General features: G+C 38.4%; 1 protein-coding gene across 1 annotated transcript in view; it reads left to right on the top strand.

Annotated features, from left to right (window-relative positions):
• Tmem26 (transmembrane protein 26) overlaps positions 1-21,444 on the top strand; it is a 45,222-nt gene that overhangs the window by 7,973 nt on the left and 15,805 nt on the right. Inside the window, exons 2-4 of the mRNA XM_005070894.4 lie at positions 8,928-9,006; positions 14,436-14,549; positions 17,629-17,849. Of these exons, the coding sequence (XP_005070951.2) occupies positions 8,928-9,006; positions 14,436-14,549; positions 17,629-17,849 (414 nt within the window). The remainder of the gene's footprint in view (positions 1-8,927; positions 9,007-14,435; positions 14,550-17,628; positions 17,850-21,444) is intronic.

The following is a 21,444-nucleotide window of genomic DNA, read 5'->3' as shown; positions in this document are numbered from 1 at the left end:
TCAGGTATAGGATATTTTCCATAAGACAGAAAAGTTCATGCTAAACACATAGCTCACACAGTCACATGCAAGCAGACTAAATCCTAAATATGTTATAAAGAAAAAACAAAAGAGGAAACAGAAGTTCTAGATGGCTTCAGCTTGGATCTCCAGGCAAATACTCAACCTTGTCTACAGAAAAAGAGTAAACATATTATTGTTTCATTCATTACATGTTTTATGCTACCAAAGAGCCCAGAAATCCCTATAATCATGACTTAACTTCACTTATGCATTATTAAAAAACATTTATTCTCAATAAACAAACATTCCTCCTGCAAGATGTTGCGATGTGCTTGAAGGAATACAAGGTCTGGGCAGCTGCATGCAAAGTGACATGTGAAGACACACTCAAGAAAAGAATCTCTAACTAATTATGTCCAGGGTACAGAAAGACTGGAGGGCCAAGATATCTTTGATCTTGATGGCTTTGGGAGTAATTAGGTTCCAAGGAACTCGCTTGATGACTAATGCTACAAGAGAACCTAACCAGTTCAGAAATCAAATGAGTTAGGTTCCTGCACACTTATTTATAAAAAATACCACATGTTATACTGCTAGACAATGACTGTAACATGTACAATTGGGAAATTTGTACAAAACTGACAATAGCTTACCACTAATGAGCTAGCTTCTTGGAGAAACTTAAGCAAATGTATTATAATCTCAATTATGGTCAGAAAATTAAAGTTGCCAGCTGACTGCACAGTCAGCTGTTGTCTGAGGGAAAAGAGAGACACAATGACAAAGGTTGAGGAATTGTCATGACAAGGATCCACAGACCTTTTCTCAGAACCAGTTCATGTACAAAGATGTCATGTTTCCTCTGCCCAGAAATATTTTGTGTTAAGAATTATACATGGATTTCCAAACCTATTTATACTCTTCTCCTGTTACTGGTTTAATTGTGAGACAAGATCTTGAAGTTCAACTATCAGATATCTTTTTGTAATAAATCTGGCCTTACTTCAAACCTGCTATTGAGAATTTTGAGGTTGAGTGCAGTATGGAGAGCACAAGTTTCCCTTCCCATTTACATCATAATTTGGGAGTATGATTATTACTTTAAAAATATTAACAAGGAAATTAACAATTTAATATTCACCTCCAAAATTGTCTCTCTTGATAAAACCTATGTGTGAGCAGACCTCAAGTAATCAAAAGTACAATGAATGATTTTATTGCAAGGCACAGTATAAATTCTCCCAAAAATCTCTCTTTCCCCTCTTGCTAGTGTCTGTCTAGTATACTTATATGAGATAAATTAAAAAGAATCTTTCACATGATTGATAGTGATTAAAATATGCCCAGTCTATTTCTTTGGGGTTTCTCATGAGCTTATGGACACTCAGTAATGGCTTCTCTTGCCTGTCAAAGGCACATGTAAAGAGATCTGGGAGTAGGGGTGGAGGAGAAGGTTATTTTACTTTTAAAAAATAATGAATGGTTGCTGGTGTCAAGATAGTGACTTTCCAGAAGTTCAGAGGCTATAGTCCTGCAAAAGAATTGGACTCATTTTGAGATGCTACAGAAAGGCAGGTAAAGTACCAAGGTGTTGACAACCATAAATCCACTGATACTCATAGACATCCCTTGCTGAGGAGCCAGCATGGAAGTCACCCAGTCTGAAACCCAACCAGAGAAACCAGCCCACCAATAAAGACGCCAAAAAATCCTTAAAGCACATATCAGTATTCAAAGAAGGCCAACTTGGCATAGTTTCTTAATTTCTAGGAGAACAATATTTCCAGAAATCATAGAGAGTACATTTAAGGAACTTTAACATCAGATTTTAAAATTTGAGTGTATGATTCATGTACAGTGTACCTTGAAGTGAAATAGTAATTAAATCTATATTCACATAGAAGTAATTCTTGACTATTATTTTTGCTTTATTTAAATATTACCCCACATTCATATTTGTATATATGATTGGAAAGCCAGAAAAAAGGAAAATAGTGTAACAAGTGATATTATGGTTAATTTCCCTCTATACATGTGTATATAATGTTATATGTCTAAAAATGAATGGGTATTACATTTTTCAGTAAGAACAATAATTGTCATTTTTAGAAAGAGCAAAATTGAATGGTAATTCTTGGCTAATGCTGAATTGAGATAAATAAAATCCATCCCAGCACTAAAGTGCTAAATGTCACGACATAATCATTTTATGAAAAGCATTATAATTTGTTGAAATGACTCCTTTGTATGATAAATAGCATTTTAGTTTTAGTACAAAATGAAAGGAAAAAATTCACCAAGTACATCTTTTGAAGAACTTAGTGCGAAGCTGGATGTAGTAGTACTTGGCCAACAAACCCCACACTAGCAAGATGGAAGAAAAAGAACCCAGACTTCAATGTCAGCCTGATACCCTGCTTTAAAGGTTAAAAATAAAACAGGAAGTAAGAGAGCTCAGAGCAGTGTTGAGCAAGACATAGATGCACAAATGGTCAAGAAATAAAACCAGGTAAATTAATTTATTAATTAGAAAATAATCATATTAGTGTACATAGGAAACGGCCATGTGGTACTCTTATGGAGACAACTGGTATGCAGGAAAGAATCTTAAAGGAAATTTTAAGTTAGAAAACATATCCAAGCAAAATAATTTGGTGTTAACATAGCAGGACCTGGCAACTTTAATTTTCTGACCATAATTGAGATTATAATACGTTTGTTTGAGTTTCTCCAAGAAGCTAGCTCATTGGTGGTAAGCTATTGTCAGTTTTGTACAAATTTCCCAATTGTACATGTTATAGTCATTGTCTAGCAGTATAACATGTGGTATTTTTTATAAATAAGTGTGCAGGAACCTAACTCATTTGATTTCTGAATTGGTTAGGTTCTCTTGTAGCATTAGTCATCAAGCGAGTTCCTTGGAACCTAATTATTCCCAAAACCATCAAGACAAGAAAAAAAACCTCCTAACAAAGATGATATGAATTGTTAATTGCACAGCCAAACATGGGGAAGTGTTCAATTTATTAATTTTAAAATTCAAACTCTCCTTGGATCCAAAACAGAAGAGTACCGATGACACAAAATCAAGAATACTACAGACTTGGGACAATAAGATGGCTAAATGTGTAAAGACAATTGCTGCCAAGTCCCAGTACCACAGTTCAATCCTCAGAACCCAAATGGTGGAATAAGACACCAACTCCATAAAGCTACTCTCTGATCTGCATGCATGTGTTGTATCATGTGTGCATACAACATATACAGAATAAAAAATTATAAAAGCATTTTAAAGTATGTGCCAGTTCTTCAAACTAACACAAGATACTTATCTCCACATGATGAGACACTAGACTTACATAAGAGCCGAAAAGAAAGAAAACATTAGTTTCACTCAGTAAAATTTCTAATCAAATTAATTTGTGGCTTTATTTCAAGAAGATATTTCTAATCAAACCAGGATCTTTATCAAATTACTAAATGTTTGTGGGGACCCCACAAGTGACAGACACTCTGAAGGAGCAGAGGGTATTGCTTAGTTAGGGACAACTAAACAATAGTCAAAATCACATTGCACTAAAATTTAGTATTACTTGGGGGAAGATACATAACTAAAGAGATCTGACATGTGAGTACACACTAACATGAAGACGGAGTTTCTGTCCCACCTGGTACCACAGATGTTTAGTCCCAAATAAACCCACAAAAGCTTATATTAACTATAAACTGTTTGGCCGATGGCTCAGGCTTCTTATTGGCTAGCTCTCTCCTAATTATTAACCCATTTTTTATTCGTCTAGGTATTTCTATGTGATTTGATCTTACCATAGAATGTCTGGCATGTCCTGTCTTCCTGGTAGCTAGCTACATGGCATCTCCTGGTGGCTTCTCTCTGTCTCCTCTCCCCAGAATTCTTCTTTTTGGGTAGCTCCTCCTATACTTTCTGCCTAGGCAATCAGTGTTTTATTCACCAACCAATAAGAGAAACACATATACAGAAGGACATCTCCCATCACTAACACAGATATACATTCATAAATTTAGAAAACATATGGAGAAAATGCATGAAAGGAAAACTTGAGATTTGAGTGAATGGTTTCTAAGGGAGTCTCTACACCCTACAGTGTTGACATGTGCCAGGAGAAGGAAATATTCAGGCTGCGCTGGGGGAGAGACAGGCATGTACACGAAGGTGTGAGTCAGGGAGGCAATATATCATCTCTAGCATTGGAAGAATATTGCAGAAGCTTGGCGAAGAAGAAAAGTAACAGCCCAAGAGGCATGCAGGGCCCAGAGTGAGCCACATCTTGCATCTTAGAGCCTAAAATGGGCAAGAGCCCCACACCTTTTCCAACTTTGCAAAGGTCAAACGTGAAGCTGGCAGTTATGGTGTTCTCAGTTGTGCTAAAAGGACCCTCTGATTCCAGTAGTTTTAAATAGGGTTAGTCGTGAGAATCATGGTTTAAAAACAGAGCTGCTCTTAGGATATTTGAAAAAAAAACTCTATTAAATGAACTCTGATCAAACATTAACTGAACACAGGATAATATGGTGTCTTAGAGACGAGGGTATGAACAATCGGAGAGAAGGAGAGGGCTAGAGATACAGGGTCTGCCTTCAGAATGGTTGGATGCAGAAAGCTAGTCTAACATTCACATAAATGGGCAGATAGGTACAGAAGACCATCCCCAAAAAGTTTTCATTGTTTTGGGGAGATTCTCACATTTGAAGGCATTCCACATCCTTTCTTCAGAGCTCAGCCAGTAGGACGCTGTTCTAAACCGGGACCCAACGTTTGTTAGAGAGGGCTGTGGATAGATTGAGTGAATTGATTCCTCAGTTTGATACTTTCTGCTCACCTCCTTCTTTATGTTGGATAACTCTGCTATAGAAGGGATGAAGAAGGGGAACCTCTCCCTAACTGTTTTTGCCTTAGCAGCACTGGGGTCGGAACCCAAAGCTTCAGCAAAGCCCTGTACCACTGACCTGGTCCACATTTCTGTTTAGTTTGTTTTGCTTTGTCTTAAATACACAGCAAATTGGGCTACTGAGTTGCTAGTCTTGATGGGATGCGGTGGGGTAAAGGAAAGTAACATTAAAGACAGATCAAGTAGTTCTTGACTACCAGGTGAGGGAGGTTAGACTTTCTACATTACATTATACAGAAAATCCTGAATCTTGAGGTGTGTGTGTGTGTGTGTGTGTGTGTGTGTGTGTGTGTGTGTGTGTGTGCGCGCATAGCCAATCTCCTAATTAGGGACGTATACTGAAATGGATAATATTTTTTCTAATTATAGAAATTAATCTAGCACATCAAAGACACTAAGATCATTGTTCTATTCTCAACTTCCTTTGAGAGCTTGTGTATGCTCAGCCTGATACTTCCCTAGATTACTAGGCATTAGTCTCAAAATTAATTTCAGGTTAGCAATCTTTTGCTTCAGCCAGCATTCAGTGTGTCCAAACGAAAACAAGTGACATAGCGCAGCTTGCCCTCTGACCAGAATTCACTTCCTTCCCCGTGTCACACAATAGCTCTTGCTCACGTTTCCTGTGGTATATAAGGTCAAACAGTTGATGGCTTCTTTTTTTTTAAGAGCATGCTCAACATGGGTTTTTGACATTTCACCACAGCTCAGACATCTTCCACAGCAGATTTTAATAATATCTTGACCCATAACCTTTTGCTTCAAAATTGGTTTTGGCAAGAAATCAAAAGTAGGAGAGTATCTATATTAAATATTGATTTTTTAAAGGATCTCTTTTTTTTTCTTGCCCTTTCTTCTAAGAAGGTAAAAGAAGACAACAAAGGGGTTAATAACCTTTTAAAACTTCACCCAAATTTTTCCCCTTTATCTTTATTCTTTGACTTATAATAGTACAGTTTGGGTAATATTTAATCTCACAACTACAAATATGTACCAAAACATTTTTAATAAAATTAATTAACTTACAAATTTGACTTTGAGATACTCTATCAAGGATGAGTTTAATCCAAAACAAAACACTCTGGATGGTGGTGATGCATGCCTTTAAGCACTCAGAGGGAGGCAGATCTCTGTGAGTTCAAAGCCAGCCAAGGATACACAGAAAAGCCCTGTCTTGAAAAAAAAACAAAGCTAAAAGCAAAATATAATTTGAAGTAATAAATTTGGAAAGAAAATCTCTCTTATTATAATTATTGCTATTATTATTAAATATTACTATTACTATTTGGTCTTAAAAGGAATCTTGCTATCCATCACAAATTGGCCTCAAGTTTGTAATCCTCCTGCATGAACCTCCAGGGCACTGAGATTACAGGTGTGCTTCACTGTGCCCAATTTATTATTTCAAATTTTTAAGGGTGTATTTTATTTTTTATTTAATTTAGAAATAATCTTATTTTACATATCAATTCTAGTTCCCTTTCCCTCCCATCCTCCCATGCCTCCCACTGACACCCCTCCTCCAGTATCCAGGGAAGGTGAAGCATTCCATGAGGGATCATTAAATCTGTCACATCATTTGGGGAAGGACCTAGACCCTCCCCCAGTGTATCTGGGCTGAAAGAGTACCTCTTCATGGGAAATGGGTTCCGAAAGTCCATTTGTGCACTAGGGATAAATTACTGGTTCCACTGTCAGAGGTCCCATAGACTGCCCAGGCCTCCTAACTGGCACCCACATTCAGAGCACCCACGATGCTGGTTCCCCAGCTTTATGACTGGGGTTCGTGTGCTCTCACCTGATCAGGTCAGTGGGTTTCCTGTGAGTTTCTCTAGCATGGTCTTGACCCTTTGCTCATAACTCCTCCCTCTCTACAACTGTATTCCAGAGTTCAGCTCAGTGCTTAGCTGTGGGTGTCTGCTTCTACTTGCATAAGCTACTAAATGAAGGCTCTAGGATGGCATATAAGGTAGACATCAATCTCATTATAAGGGAAGGGCATTTAAGGTAGCCTCTCCACTATTGCTTAGGTTCTTAGTTGGGGTCATCCTTGTGGATCTCTGGACATTTCCCTAGTGCCAGCTTTCTCTTTTAAGGGTGCATTTCCATTGCACATTGTACTAGTTTCATTTCTGTTGCTGTGATAAAAACACCCTGACCCAAAATCAACTTAGAGAAAAAAGGATTTATTTCGGCTCTGATTCTAAGTTATGGTCTATTATTGTGGGGAAGTCAAGGCAAGAAGCGGCATATCTATCATCTCCAGTCAGAACACAGAGCAAATAAATGCTTGGACCTCTGCATGTTTTATTGCTAGCTGTCTCCATGCTGACACAGTTCAGAGACCAACCTAGAGGACAGTGCTGCCCATCTTCAGAGTGGACCTTCCCAAGTCAATTAACTCAGTTAAGAAAATCTCTCTTACCAATGCCCACATGCAACCTAATCAAGACAATCCCTCACAGAGTCTGTACCCCCGCCCCCCGGTGATTCTAGATTGTGAAGATGAGGAACATGGGCACGATTCCACAATCAACAGGAATATAATCCACTTTCTGTAGAACTCTTTCATTTGTCAGATATTGGGCACATTGACCCCTGCCGGGTCAATGCAGCTACAGTGTGCTACCAGAGCTCCCCTCCAGATTTCATATTGATAATGGGACAGGATTTGGAGAATAAATTATATTGTACAACTGGCTCCTAATCCAAAGAAGCTGCTTCAAAAATAGGGGAGTGAAAGGGCTCTTCCAACATGAACCCTGAGTCAAGGTTATGCCAAGTCAATAGCCAAAATGTCTCTGGTAGGAAGCAGAATGGGAGACTCACCCGAATCCTGCCATGCTGGCCCGCTATGGTTAGCTTCAAGCTCCAGAACTCTGAGAAAGTCAATTTCATTGGCAAAGCCTTGCAGATTGATACCTGACATTAAGAGTTGGTGGTTACCCTATTTGTCTCCATGGTGTGGATAGGGAAACAAATTAGTAGGTTAACAGCACAGGCCATTTGAATCTAAGGGTGTCTCTATCAGCCCGCTCTTCAGCTTTCCCTCTGAATCAGGAATTAGCAAATATTGAACTAACTTCTCGAAAATTCCCCAACCTCCGGCTGTTGTTTTTCTTTCAATTTTCTAGGTTTAGCAAATACACAGGAAACCAATGAACCATTCTCCCTCCTTGTCCCCATCATTTGGGTTTTGTGTTTTAGCAAGAAGCTATTACCTAAGATCGCAGAATTCTACGTTGAGAATTGAAAGGAAAAATTACTGTCAATTTCCCTGAAATCTAAATAAACCCAGGATTTGCTCTGGCTGCATTTGCTTTCTGTTAAACATCATAAACACAAAATAAGCAGTGTTGTGCCTGAAACTAATTGGCAGTGTCCCCAGTGCCATATTACAGCCAGCTTCTATTAATTGGATTAGGGATTTGGTGAGAATGGCAGCTGGTAGAGGCTTTGTAGTTACTGTGAGTCTCTCTATAATCCCTGCAGCAGGAATCACCATGTAACAATATCAGAGGGTGGCTGTGATTGGGCTCAGGCATTTGTTTTCCTTCTTTTGGGAAGACGTGTGTGTGTGTGTGTGTGTGTGTGTATGTGTGTGTGTGTGTGTGTGTGTGTGTTGCATATGTGTGTTCACATTGTGGGAACTCATGTGTTTATGTGTGCATGTGCACATGGAAGGTCAAAGGTTGACACTGGATGCCTTACTTAGTCCCTCTTAACCTTCCATATCTAGTCAGGGTGTCATACTCGAATCTAAAATTTGCTCATTCCACTAACATACAGCTTGCCCAGAAGGTCCTCTGTCTTGATTCCTGCATTTTGGGGTGACTCCAGGTCACCTGGCATTTACACAGGTATATGGGGTCTGACATTAGGTCTTTGGGTTGTACACCAAGCACTATATCTGCTGAGCCAACTCCTTGGTCCCTTCCTTATTTTTTCTATGAAAATTTAAAAAAAAGAAGTTAAACTCACTTTCTCCCATTTCAGGGTTTCTCCGGCCATCTTTTTATACCTGATCAACATCATGCCATCCTTGTGGCTCCTTGAAATGCACCATGGAAACCAGGTACTCATTTCTTTAAAGCAAAAGACAGTCATGTTCAGCAACCATCCACTTTCAGAATAGGACATGATTTGTTTCAGTTATATGCTTTCCCAAGGGTTTGGAATTATCTAGGATTGAAGAAACAAGAGACCAAGGACAAAAGACAGTGATATCATAATCTATCAAAAACAAATGAAATAATCACAATCACTTCTGAGTTATGCTTATTTAACTAGCACTTGTGGGTGATTATCTTAGTCAACCTTCTTCTATTGCTGGGGTTAAAATCATGACCCACAGCAACTGGGGCAGGAAAGGGTTTATTTGGTTTATATGCCTAATCACAGTCTACTGAGGGAAGCCAAAGCTGAAACACAAGCAAGGCAAGAGCCTAAAGACAGGAAATGAAGCTGAGGCCATAGAGAAGTGCTGATTACTGGCTTGCTCCTCACGGCTCACTCACATTGCTTTCTTTAGTAAAAGGTGAAAGATTTATATGATCTGAAGAGAAGCCAGAGTATGTCAGATTGCTTTCTTACAGAAGCCAGGACCACCCGCCCCAAGAGTTGCACAGTTCATAGTGAACTGGGCTCTTCTACCCAAATCACCAATTAAGAAAAATGTCTCACAAACTTGCCTACAGGCCAGTCTGATGGGGTCATTTTTTTTCTGTTGAGTTTCCCTCTTCTCACGTGACCCTTCTCAGATGGTATCAAGTAGACAATAAAATGAACCAACCAGTACAGTGATTTTCTTCTAAGATCCACCCTCCTTTTCCCACCACACGCTAGCTAGAGTTCATAGCGTGATGTGAAAATGATATATGTATTTCTTTATGTCTGTATGCATATGTGTGGATGTGGTGTATGTATATGTGTCTGGTATACATGCATGTGCATATCTGAAACTCTATTCTTTCTGCAGAAGCCAACAGAAGGCATAGGATGTTCTCCTCTGTCACTCTCTGCCAAATTTCCTCAAGGCAAGATCTGTCACTGAACTCTGTCATCAAGCACAGGGATTCTCCTATGTCTGTCCCTGCCTGTTCTAGGGGTCACGGGATCACGCAGAAAAGTGAAGCTTTCCTATGGATGTTGGGAATTTGTACTCAGGTCCTCATTCTTGCACAACCGGTACTTAGCCACTAAGCCATCTCCCTGTCTCTGCGAATATAATTTAACACTTGCAGGTCCAGGGGTGTTCCAAGAAGTTATGCTAAGAGTCTCATTATGTTAAGGCCTCTTCTGGCATTATTGGGAAGATATTTTTAAGAAATACAAAGTAAAAATGAAACTATATTGTAAAAAAAAAGCCTTTATCTATGCTCACATGAATGCATCCAACTTCTAGGGACCATTGAAAACACAAGAGAAGTAGATTCCAGGAGACACATCATAGTAAAACAGAAATCTGTGGGAGGAGCAGCACTTGCTGCTCTTGGAGAAGACTGGAATTCAGATCCCAGAACCCACAGTTGGCTGTTCACAACTGCCTGTAACATTTCCAGGATATCTAATAATGCCCTTTCCTGGCCTCTACAGGCAACAACATGCATGTGGGTATGCACAAGTGCACACACGCACGCACACACACACAGAGACACACACACACACAGACACATACACACAAACACTTAAAGTAGAATTAGAATAAAATCTTCTAGGGCGCTGATATTAAAGATAAGAGAGTGATATCATGGAGCCCATCATAGGGAATGGTACCATACATATCCAACCGTAAGGAAAATGACGCCATTTATGAAGCAGTTCCCATCACTCATGTTTGCTTTCATGAGTCACAGTCTAACCTGATATTTGCTATGTAACCCAGGCTGGCCCTGAACTTGAAGTAACCCACCTGCCTCACCTTTTTGAGTTCAGACATTCCCCAGCATACCTGACTTATATAATGTTCTAAACATTGACCTACTTCCTCGGTTGACTTGTCTGGCTCACAGGCTCAAGACTGAGCCTGTCACTTTTTTTTTTAACTCTCCTGTAGGAGCCTTGGAAGTTTCAATGATAAAATAAATGCTTCAGGCAAGATTTGCTCAAAATTGACCCTGTATAGATTTCTTTTCTACAGCTGTTATTTTATATCGAGGTTGCGTCTCCAATTTATATGTAACTCTATCTGAAAACGCTTCCTGCAAACTTGAAGCACAAAGAGAGTAATTTACTTTTGTGGATCGCTTTTGACAAAACTCCCAAGCAAATGTCAATCATGTAGCCATGAAGAAAACATTTCTCCTCCTCAAACCTCTTGCTGAAATTCATTAAAGTCTGAGCAACCTCAATGTCTGCATTAGAGTGTTTTCATAACTGTAGATTGGTTGATTCAAGTCACCATGGCTTTGATAAAAAGACCACAAAGAGCTAGAGGGCCACTTGAGTCTCCTTTCAGGACTATGAAAATAAGCTGTGGCGATTTAAATCAATTTACCCTCTACACATCCAATTCTATGACATGGCTATCATCCACAATAACAATTTCTCTCAAATGCTTTCATAGTATAAATGCATTATAAAGCTAATTGATATACAGGTCAAATGCCATTACAACGAATAGGATGCAACCAAAAACTCTTTTTAGTTTGTGTGTGTTTGTGTGTGTGTGTGTGTGTGTGTGTGTGTAGAGAGAGAGAGAGAGAGAGAGAGAGAGAGAGAGAGAGAGAGAGTTTTGAGCTTTTGAGCCTTGGGCAGAACTTCTGTGATTTTCATACTACAAAAGAAATCGAAACTTTATTGCTGTGATTTGACACTGAAAATTAAAATGAATATCCAGGGATTGGAGCAGACAGGGCAAGCAGAGATGGAAGTAGAAAAAGAGAGACAGAAATATTGGGATTATATTTAGAAAAATAAGTGGCTTTTCGGAATTGAGGGAGACAGAGAAATCCCCTCTGTCCTCTGGTTGTTGTGATAGTCACTTTTGTTTCATAGAACCTGACATTTCACTAAGTTTTCAGATAGATTTTCTCACTTGGAGATTTAAAGACCCCATACATTAGGTGTGGTGCAGATGTTTCTGTTATATAAGAGGACACCCTGGAGCTTACCAGGCTTAAATTCAGAGCCAACACCCGGTCCAGAAGAACACACTCTCTAATGCCTAATGTCTCAGGGAAGCTTGCATAAGGTTTTTCCATGATGGAAAAGAATCATTTACTTTTCACTTACAAAACTAGAGAGATGGATGGATGGATCAGCGGTTAAGATTACTTGCTGCTCTTGCAGAGAACCTGAGTTCAGGTCTTGACACCCACAACATCCTGTAACTCCAGCTCCAGGAAATCTGACACCATATTCTGGCCTCCTCAGTCACTTGCAGGCATGTGGCATAAAAACTCAGACACACACACACACACACACACACACACACATATACATATACACATCATTAAAAGTAAAAAAATACTTGCTCCCATTCATATCCATTTATTTACACCCCAGTTGTTCTAGATGACCCATTTCATACCTTCATTCTTGAAGTAATGTGGTCTACACACATGTAAACAAGAATGCCCTAAGGATTTCAATTCTAACCATGTGTGAGCTCTGCTTGTGACAGAGCTCACTGAAAGTGATGGGAATGCCCTGCTCCTCCTGATATCCTTGCTAGCTTTGAATCAGACATATTATAGGTTTTAATGACAGAGCCATACATAAGGAACTTCATAAAATCCCTTGTATGATGATGCCTACTAAAACGATAGACACAAAAGCAGAGCAAAGCAAATTAGGGCTGAGGAGTCAACCCCCTATTTGTGGCAGCCTTGATGTGCAAAGGAAGGTTCCACCAATCTGAAACTGAGTAACAAGGAGAGGATCTCAATTAGCACCATGATGCACATGCAAAGTTGTTTGCTTTCATGTTAGAAGGCACTGACTCAGAGGGTGTCATTTACCTTTGGTAGCAAGTTGTTTATGGAGTTTTAGAGATAAAGGTATCAGAGCCTATCACCTCACCACTTTTAAAACACAGTATATTTTCATGCCTATTTAAAAAAAAAGGTGGTCAAAATTTTGTCTGTAGTGACAGTTTCATAGGCTCACAAAGTTACTCTGCAAAAGATGATTTGGTTTTGGATCAAAGATTAAATGTTTTATCTCTATTATTTCTTCTCTAAAACTTAGTGGCATGCATGTATACACATGTGCACATGTGTACATGTACATACAACATACACACATGTACATACACTCACATGAACATGCACACAATCATGCACACATGTAAACACATGCACATATTTGCACTCACATTCACATACATACACTAACTTTAAATTGCTTTGTACACACATACATACATGCACATTCACACACATACACACAATCACACGTAGTATGCAGACCCCTAATCATGTTATTTCTTACAACATTAGTCACCTAGGTTGAGAGCAGAAAATAATGGCTTCTTGGCAGACTTTACTGTCTACTTGTCAAATGGCTTATGGAATAAATGGCATGGTATCGAGAACAACAAAGAAAAAAATCACTTCTTATAGCTCTAGCTCTTTTCCCCCAACAATTTCTCTCTAAAGAAATGTGTAGTCATGGAGTATGGTTGGTGGTGATGGTGGTGATTGTGTTAATAGTGGCAGTGATGGCCAATGGAAATAGTTCTCTTTCTCTGTGTCCCTCTGTCTCTCTTAGTCCCCCTCTCTTTGTGTCTCTTTCTCTGCCTGTCTCTCTGTGTCTTTCTCTGTCTCTCTATTTCTGTCTGTCTCTGGCTCTCAACTGTGTCTGTGTAAATGTTTATAAAACATGCAAGCACTGCCAATGCTTAGAAAGGGTCAACAATCGCTAAAGCCAGTCAAGTGTTGTCTCTTTGTCATCTCATAAATTTTTCCACCTCATATTCTATCGCAGTTTCCCAATATCTGGTTAGCTAAGATTATAGACCATTTGTTTGAAGAAATTCATGTACAGCATGAAGGAAATTATCTTTTAGGTCAATTATCAAATTTCCCACAGTCCTAGGTTGGCTTAGTAGCAGCGATGGTGTCTGGGACACTGGATGAACTGACTTGTTGTACGTGCCAAGCCTGGCCTGAAGGGTGAAAGTAATTGGATTATTTATTTAACTGGAATGTTATTTTTAGATAGAGAGCTTTCTTGGTAAGAAAGCAAACTCACAAAATAAATGTCTTTTCAGAGTTTGTACACAATTGTTCCGACAAAGGTTCAAGAAAGGGACTCCAGTTACTACCCTGTAGATTTTACAGCTTTCTGTGGTGGTTCAGCATCTGCATCCCTCATGCTGTGGGAAAGGGGGTCTGGCAGTGAGCACTCTCCTCAGGTGCCTCCACCTCATATTCTGGTCTCAGGCAATGTGTGCACGGTTTCTGGAAGTGTCCCACGTCTTCATCATCTCTTTCACGGAGTGAAGCTGCTTTGCTGTTACTTTGTTGTGATAATTTCTTCATACCGGCCCTCCATTCTTAGTATTGCAGTGCCCAACCTGAGAAACCAGCACAGAACTTCAGCAGAAGAGGAGATGTCAATCTAACTCTGATGTCCCATGGACTCACCAATGGAATGGGAAATATCCTTGAGCTGGTGAGAGCTTTCCCCACCATTTATGATTGCTTTCATAAAGTTGCAAGTTTTGGGCACAAGAATTGTACAAGAAGACATATTTCATACATTAAACCCATATTACCTTCATGATCATGTACATTAAGAACACAACTCTTACAACAAATGTATAGAAACATTAAAACATATCATATTACAGCATACTAACTATATTGTCACAAATTTATGTGCTCTAATTATGTCTATACTTTATATGTAGTTGTGTATAATAATATCTTCCTTTAATCAGAGTAAATTAAAATTTGCAACACAACTGAGAGGAAGGTAGCAGGATTAACTGTATACCTCTTTATCTCGAAGATACACAATCTCCCCTCTTGCACCTTGGTTGTATATTAGTTTAACATATGTATAGATTTTAGGTAGGGTATCACACAGCCCAGGTTGTCTAAAGACTCACTATGTAGCTGGTAATGACTTTGAAGTTCCGATCTCTCTGCCTCCACCTTCCCCATGCTAGGATTACAGGCATGTACTACCACATCATGTAGTGGTGCTAGGGGTTGGATCCAGGGCCTCACACATTCTAGGCACTCCACCAACTGAGCTATATCCACAGTCTGGATATGTTTAATCAAAATTGATGAACCTACATAGATGTGTCATTGTCACTGAATGTCTACAGTTTAAATAAGATGATGTTCTATGGATTTAGACACATGTATTACAGTATTGATCCAAAATGTGTGCTTGCCTATCAATGACCCTCCCTTTTCCACACACCTCAGCCACTTTTGACAAGGGAGCTCCCTTCCCTCTCTCCCTCTGTCTCCCTCTCCATCTTCCTCTATCCCAGTGGGCTTCACCTGTGGATCATGATCTCTTTGGGGTTCGACAACACTTTCACAGGAATGACCTAGGATCATCAGAAAACAGATATTTACATTACAATTAATAACTAGCACAATTACAATCATTAAGTAGCAACGAAAGTACATTTATGGGTGGGGGTCACCACGATGTAGGAACTATATTAAATAGTCACTGCATTAGGAACACTGAGAACACTGCTCTATCCTTTCCTCCAGGCCTTCTTCCCTTCTTACCCCTCTTCTACCTCTACCTCTCCCTCTCTCTGTGATGCAAGAGATCAAGTCTGTGGTTCTACACGTGCTAGGCACATCCAGTCACTGAGTAGTATCCCCTAAATAGGCCTATGTATACATCTTGTCTATTACCCTCTAGTTGAATTTTATGGATCTTCATATGTTTTGGATAGCAGTCTTTTCCATGTGTCTCTCTTGAAAATATTTCTCCTAGTCCTTTATTTCTCAAGCCTTTTACAGAGCAGCAAAATTTAGCTTCAGTGAAGATCAGCTTACTAATTCTTTTTCAGATTTTAGATAGTGTATCCAAAATCACCTTCATAGCACACATCATCTGATATATATATATATATATATGTATAGATATAACATGTATCTTAACATAAAGGTACATATAACATATATGTACTTAAACATTTTCCTAGATTTGTAACCAAGTGTTTTATTTTTCTCAGTGACAATGTTATTCTGAATTTTAGCTTAAATATCTATTTCTTTACTAGTATACAGAAAGAAAATTGACCCTTGAATATCAACCTTTATTCTACAATTTGTTTATTAATTCCAGGAAAGTTTTTTTCTTTTTTCCCCCACCAATTCTTTAGGACTTTCTACATATGAACGCATGTGATAGTTGAAAAAAGGCAATTCTATTTCTTCCTTTCCAATGAGCATAACTCTTATTTTCTTTTCTTATTTTATTACTGTATCTGGGATTATATAAACATATTCATTTTATATATTCATAGCATATAATATTCATATAATAGAAAATGGATTTGCCAAAATACAATGACATGGTGGTTCTTGTTTCTTCACACATCTTATATTTAGCAAGTTGATAATGACCTGTTTGAAAAGTTTACAGAAGGGACTCAAGACAATCAAAGGTGTCTACCAACAAAAAAAAATGTTTTCTAAAATAAGATACACTATTGAGCTCCAGAGTAGAATAGAGTGATGCATGCATTAACACATAAGTTCCAGTTAGAAATTACCTGTGTCATTGTGGATATGTTAGTCATTTTTTCATCTTAACTAAAATTGTAATATTTATTCTGATAATGCATTGCCCTGTGAGTTACATGAGCTGTATGTTAAGCCTCACAGGAGAAACATCAAGAAAAAAATGACAAAAACTTCTTGATCTTCCTACATGGATTGAGTCGAAACCTCTTCTTCATTAATCACTCTCTTCCTTTGTACTGTAGATTTGGTATGAACAACTGATCAAAAGGTGTACAACAATTTTGCACATAGCTATGCTGTTTGCAGAGGTCACCTAAATTCATTAAATATGTTAGCCTAAGCCAGTAGTAACATACTTTGAAGTTTACTTAGAAATTAAATGGGAAAGATACTCCAGGATATATTAGGAGATTTAGGTTTTTCTCAAAACCTAAGAGTAAAAGCAGACTAAATTTTTCTTGCTGAATTATGGATTATTGAATACTATGCTATGTATTCAGAGTAAAGATAAGAAATATTATTCTCTTCATTAAGTAAATAGATAAACACTACTTTTTTCTGGTTAGAGTTTTAAAGTGATGATGAACAAAAGGAAGATTGTGTTAGGCTAAAATTGCAATGTTAGTAAATTTAGATTTAAAATCAGTAAAAGTAAATATTGAATTTTAATACAGAACTCATCAAAGTTTTCTATGTGTTATACTTTATTTTGGAATATAATAAAATACATAACGATCCTTAAAACATTACATTGGTCCTTTAACTATTACAAGGTATCATCTTACTAATGGTATAAGACTGAAATTAACCACAGGCTAAGTAAGTCCTACCTTAAGGAACCCATTATGTTTCCTTTTTAGAGTGTTTATCTAAAAGGAGTGCTATTTTCCTTAGTAAATGAAGAATGACTTTTAGAAAATGTTGACAAAAGCACACTGTTGACTGAAAGCCATGTTGAAGTAGACAGCCTTCTACACACTGATGGTTCCTAACGGTGACGTCTGTGGGTCCTCTCTGTTCAACAGGCCTTGGGGTTCGTAGATAACTTATCCATGGTATGTGAACCAGTCTGGACTCTAGGACTCCATCAAACACTGCTGTTAATATTGATCATTGGACGGTGGCTTCTGCCCATTGGAGGCACTATTACAAGAGACCAACTTTCAGAACTTCTTTTGATATTTGTGGGGACAGCGGCAGACATACTGGAATTCACCACTGAGACTCTAAAGGAAAATGAGGTCAGGTAAGATATGATTCTAAGTCAGCACCACACTGACTGTCTCATTGTCTCTAATTTGTACTTTGCGTGAATATGGTTTTTAAAGATATCTTTATGCCAGGGCAAGAGAGATGACTTTTTTAGTAAATTGTTTGCCATGCAAACATCAGGACCTGAGTTTGGATCCCTAATTCCCATGTAAATACTAGGCATGGTGGTGTGTGTCTATGATCCCAGCACTGGAGATGTGGAGAATCTCTGTGGCTCATTGGCTAGCCATTCAAGCCAAATCAGTAAACTCCAGGTTCAGTGAAAGACCCAGATAGTAAGGTGAAGACTGATAGATGAACACACCCAACATCAAACCTCTGGGTTCATGTGCACTTACGCACATATGCAAGCACATCAGCACAGGCACACCCATGAACATGTATTCACAAATACACCACACATACCATCTACACACACACGCACACACACACACACACACACACACACACACACACACACACACGATTTAGATACATCCTAGAAGCCAGGCTTTATAGTAAAGAGGGAAATGGAGGAAGGGGGCTTTTTCTGAGAAAGGGACAGGCTATATCCAGCCTGGATTAGAATAGATCACCATATATTGGCACCAGCAGTTCAGGAGGATCAGGGAGGAGCCACAGTGACTATAGGTATCTGAAGACCCTCTGGTGTCTCATCTTCACACAGGTGTCAGGAGTATAGCAACATTTTCTCTTAGGTCACAGCATAGTTGCAAAAGACGTAGAGGAATTGTCCCTTTCTGTGGCTGAAGAATTTACATTTCCTGGTGAGAAGAGAGAATGGAGCAGATGAAGTTTTATTGTATGAAATTTTGTATTTAGTCAGTTTTGTTCAAAGCGCCCGAAGGCTTTCTGGTGGAGATGCCTATAAATTAAAACTTATTGAGTTGGTACTTTTATTTTTGCCACAAGCAAGTAAAGTCAGAATCCATGATCACATCTGTTTATGGAGACACTTTCTTCCCATTAGGGATTTGAGTCCCCGCGCCTGAATGTACTTTAAGCTTGGGTTGTTTTGTATGATGCTATAAAAATAAATTGGAATGAGGCTGGCTTTTAATGCTACAGTTTACTTTATCCCGCACTCTTCAAACAACATAGCATAAAGCCTGAGCAAAACACAGCAACTTATTGAATAAATTTAATTTCTCAATTATAGTCTGAATCATTATTTATAAGCAGGGTATATTTTTACAAGAACACTCATTGTTTTGTGCATAATAATTTTTCTTTTAGTTTATTAAGTTGACAATCATTTTTTGAGGACTCCAATATGAATTGGATCACTGTAGTCATAGTGTTTATTTTAGTCTTGTGGTGTCAATGCCTTATGTTGATCAGCACTTTACATTGCATAATACTTTCAAATTTGTTTAAGATAATTATACTACGACGCCATCACTAGAAGAACATGAATGGATTATGACAGAGCACATGAAATAATGAATGTGGATAGTTACAGAGACATGACACCAAGACGGTAACAAATTACCCCTATCTGGAAATGAATGCGTACATGCTAAATATCTACAGAGAACAGAAACAACACAGGGTAGTAAAAGGGATAGGGGAGGGATATGCTTTATGGAGCTAGTCATAAAATGAGAAAAATGCCAAACCTAGTTACCTTAATGGGCTCTATGAGTCCCATCCTGAAGTATCATCAAAGAGTAATGTATCCCGTGTTTACCAATAAATGTTGATTATTAAATAAGTTTATTTAATTGCTTGACCCATAAAAAGGACCCTTGGAAGTCACTAGGCATTGTTTAATTGACTAAGAACCGGTTTGTTATGTAACATGTGCCAGGTACTGTGTTGGGCAGAGCCTGGGGAGCAAAACCATCATAAGCATGTTATGAACAAAAGACCATGCAGTTCAGCCAGAACGGGATTGTTTTAGTCCAGCAAGAATTTAGGGAGCACTTGATGTTTCAAAACACCATCAATCCCCAATTTTTTTCTGTCACTTACAGTTCAGTTTGAATACTCTTTGAGTATATATTTTGGAAAAATTGAACTTGCATGAAATGCAAGTTGATGCTTAAGGGAGCTGAATAAATTATAGTTGGCCCTTGTATCTGCAGGCTTCTCATCCATGGACAGAAAATATTCTAGAAATGGTTTCAAGTTTATTGCAGGAAGTGTGTGGATTATATGTTAATAATACACGATGTTTTATAAGAACTTGAATGTCCTGCAAATACCATCTCATGGATAGTATAGGAGTTTTGTTACAGCTGCTATTTTAAAATATTGTTTCAATTGTATTTACTGAAATTGAAGTCATTTTGTTTAGAAGATTCCTGAACTGTGCCAGTGGCCTTTTGCAATCTCCCATCTACCCCCTTGCACTTCCATAACTCCAGCACTATTCACCCCCATGGTCAAGTTCTAGAATGCATCTAGAGATTTTCCTCTCTTCAAACAAGTTGTTTCCACATTCTAAGTTCCTGTCTCAGGTCTTACCTATATTTTAAGAAATGAAGAAATGTTACTCAAAATTTCGAGTGTGTGTGTGTGTGTGTGTGTGTGTGTGTCTGTCTGTCTGTCTGTCTGTTCAGAACAAGGGACTGGATCCCATGGAACTGTAGTTACAGATGGTTGTTAGCCACTATGTTGTGCTAGTATTTGAACCCAAGTCCTTATCTGCTGAGCCACTCTCCAGCCCCACAATGATGTGTTATGAATGGCATGGATTTATGTAATATAATGTACTGATTTTTCTCTTATGGGTCTTGCTTCTTGGTGGCACATATGAGAAATAAGAATAAATCTACAATAAGACACATGTTCCCTTTTCTACGTATGGAACTTTTTAGCTGGTGTGTGTGTGTGTGTGTGTGTGTGTGTGTGTGTGCGCGCGCGCGCGCGCGTATTTGCTTTTGATTTAATTTTCTGTACATGTGAAGCAAACTTGCCAGTTCATAATTGTCTCAAAAATATTTGTTGAAAATGCTCTTTCTGAGTTCAGCTACCACATTTACTCAAATCAATTGAGTCCAAGAGTGCCAAGGAAGCACATGTTTGTCTTCATACCAACATCACATGATTGTCGCTGTAGCTTATGATGATTTTTGAGGTAGAGTAATCTAATGTGGCACTACTTTCTGAAAGTATTTCTTCTGGTGTCCTAAGGCCTTAGCATATCCACATGGCTGTGATTATGTTGCTAAATTTTATGAAGAAAAAACACACTAAAGGAAAACCTTGTGCTCTTGGTAGGAAGTGAAGTAGCTTTAAGGATCACTTGGGGAGGTTCTTCACATTATGAAATTTTCTCATCAGTGAAGGTGAAAAGTCTAAACTTAAATACTCTTCAATTCACCTCTGCTTCTCCAGTCTTTCTCTGCTTTCTACATGGTTCCCCTGCACCTTTTATTATTTCTTATATTCTTTCTAATGGAATGTTTTTTACTTTTATTTTCTAATTTTTAGTTGTGTTAGTAAAGACATATTTACCTACATAATGATTTTTGTAACCAGCAATGACACACAAAATTTGCTGATTTTGTTTTATGTCTAGGCTTTATTATGTGCTAGATCATGCTGTTCATTAACAAGGTACC

The sequence above is a fragment of the Mesocricetus auratus genome, unplaced genomic scaffold, assembly GCF_017639785.1.
Source record: "Mesocricetus auratus isolate SY011 unplaced genomic scaffold, BCM_Maur_2.0 Super-Scaffold_100027, whole genome shotgun sequence".
Taxonomy (NCBI): domain Eukaryota; kingdom Metazoa; phylum Chordata; class Mammalia; order Rodentia; family Cricetidae; genus Mesocricetus; species Mesocricetus auratus.
This window is presented reverse-complemented; position numbering and strand designations above follow the sequence as displayed.